General features: G+C 45.5%; 2 protein-coding genes across 2 annotated transcripts; both read right to left on the bottom strand.

Moving 5' to 3' along the window:
• Positions 1–4,408: 4,408 nt before the first annotated feature.
• LOC136454892 (uncharacterized) lies at positions 4,409–7,732 on the bottom strand. Its single transcript, XM_066455142.1, has 2 exons — positions 7,216–7,732; positions 4,409–4,602 (listed from the first exon to the last, which is right to left on the bottom strand). The coding sequence occupies exons 1-2, from the start codon at positions 7,730–7,732 to the stop codon at positions 4,409–4,411; spliced, it is 711 nt and encodes a 236-aa protein (XP_066311239.1).
• A 709-nt stretch (positions 7,733–8,441) lies between these two features.
• On the bottom strand, positions 8,442–13,884 carry LOC136479464 (D-xylose-proton symporter-like 3, chloroplastic). Its single transcript, XM_066477330.1, has 14 exons — positions 13,603–13,884; positions 13,374–13,465; positions 12,698–12,776; positions 12,552–12,611; positions 12,392–12,458; positions 12,186–12,310; positions 10,938–11,039; positions 10,482–10,859; positions 10,311–10,358; positions 10,110–10,172; positions 9,902–9,982; positions 9,542–9,640; positions 9,311–9,448; positions 8,442–8,979 (listed from the first exon to the last, which is right to left on the bottom strand). Exons 1-14 carry the CDS (start codon positions 13,834–13,836, stop codon positions 8,845–8,847), a joined length of 1,701 nt encoding a protein of 566 aa, XP_066333427.1. The 5' UTR covers positions 13,837–13,884; the 3' UTR covers positions 8,442–8,844.
• Between the last annotated feature and the right edge of the window lie 71 nt (positions 13,885–13,955).

Here is a 13,955-nt window from a genome sequence, read left to right as displayed (position 1 = left end):
CCCAAGTTATCAAATTCTTGTCCCAGTAGCTTTTCTTTCCACATCGGTAGCATTCCTTGAACAGCCAAAGTAGCTAGTTGATCATCGGCCAAGTTTAAGGACAAGCACAAGTTCCTGGTCTCTCGAAACCTCTAAAGAAATTCAGTGCCCGATTCATTAGTCTTCTATCTTAGGTTGTCAGATCGGTAATCTTCTTTTCTCCAGTCCTAGTATAAAAATGTGTATGAAACTTCTTCAGGTCAGCCTAATTAGCAATGGAATTGACTGGCAATGATGAAAACCAAGTGAAGGCTGGCCCTGATAAGGACAGAGAGAAGAAACAAACTCGATGGGCATCTTCAACTGACGCTTCGCCCAATTGTGTAAGATACCGACTGACATGTTCTATCGTGCTTGTACTGTCTTGGCCAGTGAACTTAGCGAATTCTAGGAGCCTATAATTTATTGGAAGAGCGACCAAATCATACCATTCTAGATATGGATGTTTGTATGAAAAAGTCAGTCCTTTTGGCTTCAGACTGAACTGATTCTTCATCATCTCAGTCACCCTGAGCAATAACTCATCAGCTTGCAGATTTGGATTCCTCTATACCTGTTGACCCATCTGTGAATTAAAATCTCACGTGCCTTGATATCCTAGATTTGGCATCATATGGAGGGTGTTATAATCTGTGCCATAGTGATACCCTTGTGGAATCTCAATCTGCTGAGTCCTTTGCTGGCTTGCTGCTTGAAGTCTCTGATTATAGATATAAGGATCTATATCTCTACGGATCCTTTGAACTAACGGTGCTATTTTTTTGAGCCAACGATGGTATGTCGCCTGATGCGCCAAAATTGATCACTTGGTTATGACTTTGCACCATCGGCTGTTGCACATGCTGTACTGGTGGTCCGGGATGGTACTGTGTTTGATTTGTAGTAGTTCCTTGAGTTTGTTCAGATGAACCCTGAACTGTCTGGACATCACCACTACCAGCCGGTGCTGCTTCTTGATGGCTGATACTGACTTGATTGGTCCCCTAGGTCGATGAATCTAGAATGTTGTAATAAGCCGGTCCGCCTTGACCAACTAGAAATCCATGAATCGCCTCTTTCAAGGCGTTATAGAATACGTCCACGAAAGCTTCATTATGGCTCGACATGGCATCACGAATAGATTTGTCCACAACCTCTTTAAAGAAACGCCTGTCTTCAGCTTCATTTATGTCCGTCTACCTATGTAACAAAACTCTTGGTAGTGGAAATTTCTGAACAATTGTGTTGTCACGTGTTTTGGTGTAGGACAACGAACATTTGTTCTGAAACTCTTCTATAGCTTTGTTGATGATACCCTTATCCCCATCAGGTAGATCTTCATAATGTAGCATAAGGATGTCGTCGTTGTTGTGAACCGCCATGACGATTATGGGGTCCCACCAGGCGTGCCAGAAATGTGTGTCGACATAGAATTTTCGTCCTGTGTCGAGGACACACGTAGCAAGTCAGAAGGGTCCGCTCGATGGAGTAGATCTGCCTAGCTTCAGTGCAGGGGTGGTCGATCCTACGCGATCCTCCCGAGACATGCCAGTCAATTTGACCCTGCAATTGACAAGGAGAGAAAGTTCATCAGTAATTAAGGGCGAAACTTGCCGGTGTTGCCAGATAGTCCCGAATGTGCGGCTATGAGAGCCGATATGAAAGGAGATCGACTAAATAGTCAATTCTAGTATATTCATGAGAATAAATCAATTAGAGCTCATGGGGTTGTGTAAGAAGAATCGGTTATCATTTAGGAAAAAAATCATTAATCGAATAGATATTAATCAATGGCAATAAGATGTCAACAATGATCGGTTTGTGCTAAGCCAATAATTATAATTAACCGAACCCCTTTTTATATAAAGAAACAATTCAACACCACTTAACCGTTTAATAAAGATAAATCTAATAAACATGTTAGATCTCATCTATCATCATGACCAGTGGGGCATTAGGCAGAATCATGTAGGCCATAGAAATAATAATAGACTCGACGACCCTAACTCATTACTAATATCAGTGGGGCATGAGGTAGAATCATGCAGGCCGTAATACAATAATAAGATCATGGGGCTAACATATCTTTCAACCTATCTTTACTTCAACGGTCTCGTGATGCGAACTATTCGTGAAAGCGCTCGATATCGGCTAAAACAGCCAATTCTAGGAATAGATCTACTAAGTATCAATCCCCACTCCATGGTGCTAACAGTGGGGTGTGAGGCAGAATCACACAGGCCATGATAACGGGTCGTGGAACGGTTCTGTCTAGCCAATAGATCTACTCAAGATGCAACATGCCTTAACTGCACGTTATGCACGATCAAGATTGATGTAAAACAACTGATAAGACATAACTCATCGTTTAAGGTGTAGATTGGATCAGTTTTAGGTTAGCAAACGATGGGTCAAATAAGATATAAGGCTGATATAAATCAATTTCAATCGGGCAGAGTGATATTGCTGTAATTAGATAAGTAATGAAAGTAATAAGCAATATCGGTAACTTAATGAATCTACCAAAGACTGACATTCTAAGGTAGAGCCGATAACTTGACCTTGATCTAATTCAAGCAGTGGGGTGTGAGGCAGAATCACATAGGCCATACTTGAATTAAACAAGAGTCGATAACTAGCTTATACCAGAGCCGTAATGGGGGTCGACTGGATCGATACAGCCATACGAACAGAGGTATAAACCATGATGGTACTTACAGACAAGCAGTGGAGGTCGACCGGATCGATGCAGCCGTACTCGTTGAAGAACTCGCCGAGATCTACTCTACTCCTACTCCTAAGGGGTGGCCGGAGCCAAAAAAAAAGTAATTGACTTGTATTTAGATTGATTGATTTTTACAATAACCGGGGTCTGATATTTATACCCGGAGTCTAAACCTGAATCCTACTCGAGCACGATTCGTTATAATCCCTGGCATAAACGAAAATATTCTTAATTTAAGATAACTTGGACTCTAATCTTTCCCTTTTTGTAGAGTCCAATATGTAGTTTCCTGGCGCCAACCATAGTTCATCATCGTTATTCGCTGACGTCATCCCACCCGATCATAGAATCGTGGCTAATATCGATCTTCTTTGATTGGCACAATTTTGGAAGCCTGCGAGTTCCCACGTTCTTTCTCCCAAATTTTGGTGTAAACAAGAAGCAAAGTTTAGATTTCGGCAAACTGAGCAGTCATCTCTAGATAATGAAAAAAGGGCCATCTCTACGACTCTACCTAGGCGCTACGGAGGTCGGGTGCAGCGTCATCCAAGAGCTCCTTTCGAGTGAAGACCATGGCGAGGAAGATGTTGACAGCGTGAGCAATTCGAGAGTCCGCCATGATCGATGACCAGATGGAGGCCATGATTGGATGCTAAAACAGAGAACACTTGTAATTGGATTAGATCCCAATAAACATAACATGCAAAGCAGATCAAAGCACACACAACTGCAGGCACGCATCCAATAAAGGACATTTAGTGTGCACATGAATGACTGATAATCTTTGAATGGGATCAAAGTTAGTTCGCAGCGAAGAGAAGGGGTGGCATACCTATTGGGCGCTCGTTTTTGGCCCGCGATTGGTGCCTGGCGGCGTGGAGCAGCAACGGCGCGAAGCAGCGAGCCAGCAACGGTAGGGTGGGTCAAGGAGGTGGTGGTGTTTTCGACGGCGTGGAGGCGGTGGCGTGTTCAGCGGTGGGGCGTCTAGGTGGCGTTGACGGCAGGGTAGGTCATGGAGGCGGTGGTGTTTCCGGAGGTGAGGTGCTGGTGCAGGCGCCGCGTGCATGACGCTCCTGATCGCGACCTTGGCGTGGAGGCGTCCGGCGGAGACGAGGCACAGCGATGTGAAGGAGCAACGGGCGTGGCTCCTCACAAATCTGCAAGGGGTGCTCGGAGGGGTTGGAGCAGGGGCGGGGCGAGGTGTCTGTGCAGGTGCATGTAGCCATGGAGCCTACCTCCGTGCTCCGGTCGACAGGCAGACCTTGGTCGGCGCCGGAGGTGCTCGCTATTCCTGTCCCTCGACCTCGGCCTCCACGTCCGTCATGGACGTCGGGGCTCGAGGGTGCTGCCGCTGCTAGATCGAGGCCGCCTTCGTGGTCGCGTCGCTCCCCGTCGTAGTCGCCGAGACCCCCGGGCAGGTGCGGGCGTGCGCCCGTGCCCTCGCGCGTGAGAGAGAGATGGAGAGCGAGGACGTCGAGGAGCAACGCATGGAGCCACCGAGAAGGCTAGACGGGGTTCCCCAGCTGTACGCGGCGGCCGCCGGCACGCCTAGATGCGGGCGGGCGCGGGTGACGATGGTGCGCGTGCGGCGGCGGCGTGGCCTGCTGCGGGCGGGCACGAGGGCAGGGTGAGCGTGATGGGGGCGCGGCGGCGGTGCAGCCAGAATCATGGGAGCGAGCGGGATCTCGCGAAGGGGAGCACACGCGCGGGGGAGGGGGAGCGAGCGGATCTCTCGAGCGAGCGTGCGAAACGGAGGAAGTAGAGCGACGAGGTGGGCTCGCGTGCAGTCAATCCCACATGCCGGCGCCTTTCATCGAAGTCGTGGGAGGGTATCGCACAGTACCATGTATTGTGTTGTTCTAAAAAATTTAAACACCGCTATACCATTATTACGATCCAGAAATATTACTAGGAGGAGTACTATTCGGTTCTCTAAGAGCAAGGCTACTAAATTAATAATACATCTAGTTTGTTGGCTGTAAGGTTCTTTGCAGCTTTCTTTTAGCCCACCTATATAGTAGTTATCTCTTCACTGTTAATACATGACTCACTTGTCTCTCTCACAGAGTTCCCTAATTCTTGTGTCCAAGCCGGCTGTAAACTTAAACTTATAGTCCGCTTCTCCTCCCTCTCCTCTCTTCTCTTCTCCACCTCAACATTCAGTTAGCTTACGGTCTCTTGTTATACTTGCTCTAATTAGTCCAATGTTGTACACGATTCCTCCGCCAGGACGCGATATGGGGCAGATACATTACACAAACCATCTCATGACCATTGACCAAGCAAATAGTTGTCCTAGCTAGTAGATTCCAAATTAATTAGAACCCGTCTGAGGAAGTAATTATTTGCCTAGCCAATGCTAAATAAGCACGTACTGTACTACGTAGTTGTCCTAGATCATTGTCTGCCATTAAGAACTTAACGGCGTACGTAAGTCACATTGGTGTTCCTCTAATTTGATGAGCTGTATGAATTGGCCGGATGCATGCTTAGCTTAGGGCGGGCCACCAGTCTCAACGCGCGAGCGCGATGGATTTGCATCTTGCATGCCAATGCCCAGCGTGTTCGGCTGGTCAGCTTCAGCGGCTGGTCGATTTTTTTTTAAAAGTTGGAGCAGTGTTTTTTTTCATCGAATTTCAGTATAAAAGTATTTTTCTGATACTATAGTATTAATTTAATACCAGCCGAACCCGTTAGGTAGCAACAATAAAGCTAGAAGAAGAAGACATTGTTTGGTACTGACGCTGACGCCTGCTGCCCCTTTGCATGCATGCTTGCAAGCAGTCGCAATCCAGAGCTACTGACAAGTTTCAGATGGTCAGGTCCAAGCAGTTCACACACATTACATACTGTACGGGCGTCGCTGGGCCTGCACAGAAACACGTATACCCCTGGCATGACCATGACCACCGGCCATGCACAGCACAGGAGGTCTCTGCCACGACCAATCCATCCCTGCGTCGATCGATCGGTCTCACCACTCTCACGCGGTGGTCACCGGTCTCGCTTCCGCTTCATACTAGCCAGTACAGTGGCCACTACTCCTGCATGTGTTGCTGCTGCTGTCATGACAGAGGCATTCAAATCGGCACGACGTGCATGTCCCCTCGCTCGTTCGTTGGTTGCCTTGTTTAGTGATGAAATTTGGGAATTTGGCTACAGAAGCATTTTCGTTTTTATTTGGCAATTAGTATTCAATCATGGACTAATTAGGTTCAAAACGTTCGTTTCGTGATTTTCAACCAAATTATACAATTAGTTTTTTTTCGTCTACATTTAATGCTCTATGCACGTATCGTAAGATTTGATATGATAACTACTATAACACTTTTTAGAAAAACTTTTTAGAACAGCCTAGGCTACCATAGCACTTTCGTTGTCGGTGGAGTAAAAACATCACTCTCGCTGTACCTACCGGTTCTGCTGAATGGCAGGCAGCTGAACGAAAGATTGGAAGAATCTCTCTCGCTGAGCCTCTCTCTCTCACACACACACACGTACGAATCCATGTTCCCGGGCAGGTACATTACAGCATATCGTCGTCTTTCATCTAGTAGCAGTACACGTGCATGTGGATGTGGGTCAGTGGGTGCGTATTAGACAATGACAGTGGTTAACGTGTACTAGCTAGCTAGTAAAGTACTTTCTCCGTTTCGAATTATAAGATGTTTAGTTCTTTTTAGATATATTGTTTTTATTATATGTTCTAAATTATAAGATGTTTTGATATCTTATTAATGTATCTATACATAATGTATATATATTAGTACATAGCAAATGTTACGTATATGCAAAAGCCGAAAGATCTTATAATTTGTACATGTAGGAATAGTACTTAGTATTGGAAATTTGATCTGCATTTGCATTATAAATAAATGTCCGTTTCCAGATCCAGATCATAGTTATTGGTCTGGACTGTTTCCACGGACAGGCTAGCACCCGGACGTCCGGCCCTAGGCCTGTGTCCATACGCTGCTCCCCGCGCCCCGTGCCTACTCCGTGACGCACGCCCCCGCTCTCTCGGGTTTCACACCACTCTAACGACTCATGCCCCACCCACGCCGCCCGCCCCCACGCAGGCCCATGCTGCCTGTTGCTCCCCGCGCCCCGCGCCTGCTCCGTGCCACACGTCCCGCTCGCTCGGGTTCTGCGCCACTCAAATGACTCACGCCCCACCCACGTCGCCCGAACATCACCAGCATCGAGAAAGAGGAGACACTGAGGCGGGGCAGCAGAAGGCGAGGAGAGAGATGCAACAACCGATCTACTTTTGAAACATCCAGGTATAATAACACTTCAAACATACGCATGAAGACAGATGAAACGTTTGAAACATGCGTCTGAAACACTTGCAAAAAAACACATGAAACCCTTGAAAACCATTGCAACATATATGCAACATCCAGATAAAACACTTACAACATATGTGTGAAACATATGCAACATCCAGATAAACCACACTTGCAACATACGTCTAAATAAAATATATAAAACATTAGGAACAAACGTTTGCAACATAAGTGTACAACCATTGCAACATAAGCAACATCCCAATCTACTTTTGCAATATCCATACGAAACCCTTGCAACATACCTCTGAAACAACTGAAACACTTGAAACATGCGCTTCAACGAAAGGAGGTTGTCGGTGCCCGTGATGGACCACCAGCGGAAGAAGGCCCTGACGCGGATGCCGTCGAGGCCCGAGATGCGTCGGTCGTCAAGGCAGCCCGTGAGGCGTTCGCTGAAGGCGGCGAGGTAGCCCCCCGCGGGCAGCACGATGCGGTAGCTGGAGCGGAGGTCGACGGCGAAGTGCGTAGAGCCGACGTCAAACGTGTAGGCACACGCGTTGGTCGGGAGAAGGCCGCGCGGGAAGCCCCGGAGGTGGAGCTCGTCGTACGCCGCGGTGGCGGGCGGTGATGAGGTGGAGTTCGGGCGGGCGAGCAGGAGTGACACCGCAAGGAGGGCGACGAGGAGGCGGCGTGCCATCGCGGGTTTGTTGCGCGGGTCAGTGACCGGGGGAGCAGTGGAGCTATGGAGGACGGAGCGGAACCGGAGAGACGCGTTGGGGCCATTGAAATGTCTGGACGGGAGTCACGAAACGGATTGCTGCGGTTGCCTAGGCCGCCTGTCCGCAGACCTTCCGGACGGACGTCCTATCCCAGCATTATCGTTGCTTCCATCGACATGTAGGTGTACTTGGATGAAACAGAAGATCATATAGTATATTATCCAATGCACGATCCCGTTCCCCCACAGGACGCAATATGGGCCAGATGCGTCAGGACAAGCCATCTCGTCACCACCCAAATAAACTATCTAAAACCCTTGTCTCATGGACGAGCTTAACCAATGCTAAATAATAATAATAATAAGCAGGTATTAAATGTGGTGGTCAGACTTCCATTGCCTGTCACATTGCTGTTTGATGAGCTCCTTGATTGTGATACTATATGTATAGTCCAGTGATGTTGATGCTAAATAAAGTCTAGGTGCAGATGCATCCATCTGTGAAGTGGTTATAGCAATGTTGGTGTTGTTCTCCATTGCCACAGTACTTGCAAAACATACGGGGTTTCACCATCAGGAATATCGCATTCTCCCTGTTGAAAAAGATGGATAGCACAGCTCATGCCTTTCTTTGTTCTTTTTTGGCTTAAAAGAGATTAAAGAAAGGCAAAACAAGAACAAGGAAAACTCACTCACAAAATACGGCGATCTAATGCGTAAACATGTAGGAGTAACTGGGACGTCCTGAACTCCTGATCACGGCATCTGACCAGGTTTTACTAGTGACATGCAGATAATTACAGCATAGATAGACACATCAACACTGAAATTACTTACAGCGGCAGGGGACGAGGTCACAATTGACTACAGGGACGTGATTATGACTCAGCTACAGATATACTAAGCATGTTGATAAATATTAACTACGCTAGGAGAAAGATGTCCAAGCTTTACACCGAGACGTGTCATGCATATGTACTCAAGTTCTCAAACTTTGACAGACTCTGATCCTACGAGTGAGCATCCATTTTGAAAACGGCATTGATATTTCAGGTCTCCAACTGGGGCTGTAGAGCCATGACGGCACGATTTTACTTCAGGATCTTAGACTCGATCTCCTCCAGGCTCAGTCCTTTGGTCTCGGGAACAACAAGGATCACAAACACCAGGGAGAGCACTGCTATGACGCCAAACAGGAAAAATATATTGGCTGGCCCAAGGAACTCCTGTGGCACACAGAGAAGTATTCATTGTCGACAAAACCACAGCAGTACAGTTTGTTCTCATATTTGTGCAAAATAAAAAGAAAGGTTTGATATCATTATTTTGAATAGATAGTCACAATAAACTAGTCTAGAGTTTTGACCTAACAAGAGGCTGAATTTTGACCATACAAGAGGTACAAGAGTTTTCTCTATGACGAAGGATAAACGGGCACAACTACTGGATATTTGGCACGTTTATCTTTTTTATGTAATTTACTATTTTGGGGTCTCCACTCAAAGGAGCTAAGCATCATGAAATTGAGCATGTGGTAGCAACTATGAGAAGCAATACCTTCAAGGGTGAAAATGCAAATGTCACCAAAGCGTTCGAGCCGAAATTTGTTAGTACTGCAAGGCTGATCCCACGTCCTCTTGTTCGGAGTGGAAAGATTTCAGACACCATTAGCCAACTAATTGGACCAAATGAGACCTGAAATACAAAGGCGCATAATAAGCTTGTGGATTCCTGAAGAAACAAATTGTTCTGATTGTCAGGCTCCTTGTACAGAACTGAAGCTCTGACCTGGTAAGCACCGACATAAAGAAGTAATGCACCAACAGCAACGAAGGGGAAGCCGTTCAGAATCTTGTAGTAAGCTGCCAGTAGGAAGAGTGACAAAGCCTGCATTTACAAGTTAAAGAAAAAATCAGGTTAATTTAGTCAGAACGTAGGAATACAAGCCTGATAGAACATGCATAAAGTTACTAATAAGATAACCAGGTATCTCATTCTAATCCAGATCAATACAGTGTCTAAAACACCAGTATTGTTTAGTGTTCATGTTAAGTGGGATTGCAGACTAAATTTGAGTATGTGTATGCGCCACTTTCCATGTAATATGTAGAGCTTAATCAAAAGTAGAAGGAAGGAATAAATACTCACAATTCCACCAACACCTCCTATCAATAATGGGCGCCTTCCAACGTCGTCGACTTTAAATACCGCAACACCTGTCATTAGTAACTGAGAAGAATAGATTTGTTACACACACTCAAAATTAAAGGAAACATAACATCCTTAGATTTCTGCATACACATTTTGATACAGAAATAGCTATTATATTAGTACTGATGTAGATCCTTTGCATTACCTTGAACAACCCAATCAAAATTGCTACTTTGGCAGCATCTGATGCAGCTGAGAACCCAGCAGTCTACATATGGCATACTTTAGTGATGGAGATGTTGAATTGTGTGAATTCAAGAAATGCAAGGGGCAGATAACAGTATCCTACTTCTCCTTTCTATACAAAAACCATACCACCAAAAAATTCAGAGCAAAATATTGGTACCTGAAGTATTGAAGCTGCATAATATAGAACACTTGGTTGACCTGTAATCTGCCAAATAAGAGTTTAGCTCGATAATACCAATCCAGCATGTCCATACTACCACTCAAAAAGAACAGGCATTCGTATTTCAAGATATAGATGCATATACATGGGTTAAGGAGAACAAAATACCTGCTGAAACAGAACCAGACCTCCACCAATAGTGAAGGCCTTCAAGCTAGCTCCCTCAAATACCTCCCAAACGTTTCCTTCGGCTTCCTGTCCTGCGTAGGCAGCCTTAATAGAGACAATTGTATCTTCAACATCATCTGTCAAAACCTTGTCACTTGCTGAGCGACCCCTCAGTGTTCTAAGGGCTTGAATTGCCTTCTTTTTATTATCCTCCATAGAAGCCTTTCCTTGAACTGCCCTGAGAAGTAGCCATCTTGGTGAAGATGGTAAAGTCCACATACCAATAGCCATAATAGCTGCAAGCGGAGCACTAAAACCAAACATGTACCGCCACCCTCCTACATTGTCAATTTCAAGACTTCCTACAAAGTATCCTAACTGCACAAAATTATTTAATGGTCAGCAAGCATGAAATGGGTATATGAAGTTAGAACACATGGAAGATTTGGTAATTACCAATATTCCTAACACAATAAACAGCTCCTTCAAAGATATCAATGTTCCACGTATTTGTGAAGGAGAAGTCTCCGCAATATAAAGAGGGGCACCATGCATTGCCTGGCACAGATCACCATAATGGTTCAGTGGCATAACACCAACTCTCCCAGACCCCTAGCTGAATATGCACTGCTCCTTTGCAATTGTATTCCTCTTCAATTGTTACTAGGATTCTATTCCTCTTCAATTGTTACTAGGATAAATCCTTTTCCTACCATTGCAATTTGCATAATCCCTTATTTGCCACTATCAGTGACACAGGTAAGGGCCATGTTTCATCGAGACATATCAATCCCTTTTAAACAAAGCACATGGAGCATTGGACAATTTGCATGCTAGTGGATGTTAAAAGTTGGTGGAAAACATGCCACTGTAAAGTGCTACATGCAAAACAACCTTTTGCCAACTACCTCAGAAATTAAAGCAGAAAGTTATATTAAATACCTTAGCAAACAGTATATTTCAAACCAACAGCAATATATTTGTTTAACCCATCATCGAAATATCAGAAAAATCAAGTGCAAGCATGTTTTATATCTACTTATTCTATAATTAGTTATATCAGAACATGACCATAAAGCTACATCAGCCAACTAGTTTTGATGTTACACACTTCAGCAAATGACTACTCCCTAACAACAACAACAACAACAACAACAACAAAGCCTTTAAGTCCCAAACAAGTTGGGGTAGGCTAGAGTTGAAACCCAACAGAAGTCCCAAATGACTACTCCCTCTGTCCCTAAAAAAGAGTCATTCTCGGCTTCCCAAAAAGTCAACAACTTTTAACTTTGACCAAATATATTTAACAAAATATTAATATTTATGGTACATAATTAGTATCATTAGGTAGATCATTGAATAAACTTTCATAATAAACTTATTTGGAGATATAAATGTTGCACGCATTTTCTACAAACCTAGTCAAAGTTAAGAAAGTTTGACCAGCACGATTCCCATAGCGACTCTTTTTTTAGGGACGGAGGGAGTACATACCAGAGAACTACAATCAGACATCACGGCGTTATAAGTTTATATCAGTGAATGTTGTGTTCCTCAGCTTGAGTGAATGTATAGCTATGTGTCCCCAGAAAATCATTTCCTATATGCATTCCTAAATCAGGTTCGTTTAATAACAATTACCTGGGACCATTCTAGAAAAATAAAATAAAAAACATCTGTGTACGTGTACCTGCAGATACTCACCAAACCAATACCAATCCCATACAAGACACGACCTATGATTAGCGCTACAAAATTAGGGGCAAATCCAGTGACTAAAGCACCAAGAATATATAATGCAGCTGCGGTGACCAATTCTATTCTCCTTCCTGCATCAAGATGATAGTTGTTCACATCCTTATCAAGCAAATGATAAGGGCAATTAAAAAAGGTGTAGCTTTTTAATTCACCTAGAAAATCTGCAATGCGGTATGCAAGAAGAGAGCCACCAAGAGCGCCATAAAGTGAACTGCTGGCCTGAATAAAAAAGAAAGGAAGCTCATTTTCATCTTGATAACTGATATATGAAAGGAAAAGTGAAAGCATAGGTAAATTAGAAATTTGGATTACCACAAGCCCTAGTTGCAAAGATGACAAGCTGAACCAATCGGTGCCACTGAGATCAGGAGACTGAAGAGGAATACACCAGTGGCAGTGAGACCGTATGCCGACTAGAAAAAACTCACACAAAAAAAACAACCAAATCATGGACTAACTTGCACAGAGATGGTCGCTCCAGAGGTTGCGCCAATGTCATAGCCGAAAAGGAGACCGCCCAACGCAGGGAAGAAGAACCTAGGTTCCAAACAGTGATCATCAGTACTGAGAGCTTGCAAGCTCGATAGGCTTCCCAATTATCGCCTTTTTGTTTGTTTATTTTCAAATGTCTACACCAAGCAGCAATGCTATGACAAGTATCGCTGAAGCAAAGCTCCAAATTAACAAATTCCTTCAGAATTTACAAAAATATAAGACAGATCCTAAATTATATCATCATGCACTCTATGACTGCTTGAAATGGAAGGATCACAGTTTGAAAATGCTAGCATATTTGCTGAGATGAAGTGTACAGCAGGCCAATTGCACTATGCTCATCAGTACCCTGAACAAGTGAACAACTACTCAACAAGCAATTCACAGTGCATCGGTTGCCTAATTCCACAATTGTACATACAATTTCACAGTGGATCGGTTGCCTAATTCCACAGCATTGTACATACAATTTCACAGTGGATCGGTTACCTAATTCCACAACATTGTACATACAATCGGACGGTGTGGAGGGTTGAATCGGACTAGAAACGCATCCTAATTCAACACCCAGTGCGCACTCCAGACAAATCCCCCAAGAGAACGCTACAATCCGAGAGGATGGCGGAGAAAATATCTTACGGGATGATGACGGGAGCCCACGAGAAGGCAGCGTCCCCCTCCGCCGCGGCGCCACGCCCGGCGCCGCCCTCGCCCTGTGCATGGGTCCGCACCTGCACATCCTCCATCCCGTCAGACCTTTCACCACCATCGAGAGCCGCCGCCTCCCTCCCCAGAATAGCAGGGGTGGGCAAGGGCTATGTTTAGCCGCGGCGGGAGGGGGTAGGGTCGGGTCGGTCGGGCGGCGTACGCGGAGCCTGGGGTGCCCCCCGGTGGCGGCGGCGACGGGGCGGAGGAGAGGATCGGCGGCCCCCGACACGCGGAGGGCGTCCATCGCCGGCGCGCGGCGTCCGAGGGCTGGGACTGGGAGGCGGCGGACGTGCGGCGGTTGGCGGTTGCTGGCTCTGGTCGGCGCGGCGGGGGCTGGGGCGCGAATGGCGGTGGATGCGGCGACTGAAGAGGGGAAGAGGCCGAGGGACGCCATTGCTGGGTCACTGGGTCAGCTTCGTCCGCGTGGTTTTGCACGTGTACCGCGACGTCATTATCATCACTCGTTAAAATTTAACTTATTAGTACAGTATTCGAACAAATTTAAAATTCAAA

The sequence above is a fragment of the Miscanthus floridulus genome, chromosome 1, assembly GCF_019320115.1.
Source record: "Miscanthus floridulus cultivar M001 chromosome 1, ASM1932011v1, whole genome shotgun sequence".
Lineage (NCBI taxonomy): Eukaryota > Viridiplantae > Streptophyta > Magnoliopsida > Poales > Poaceae > Miscanthus > Miscanthus floridulus.
This window is presented reverse-complemented; position numbering and strand designations above follow the sequence as displayed.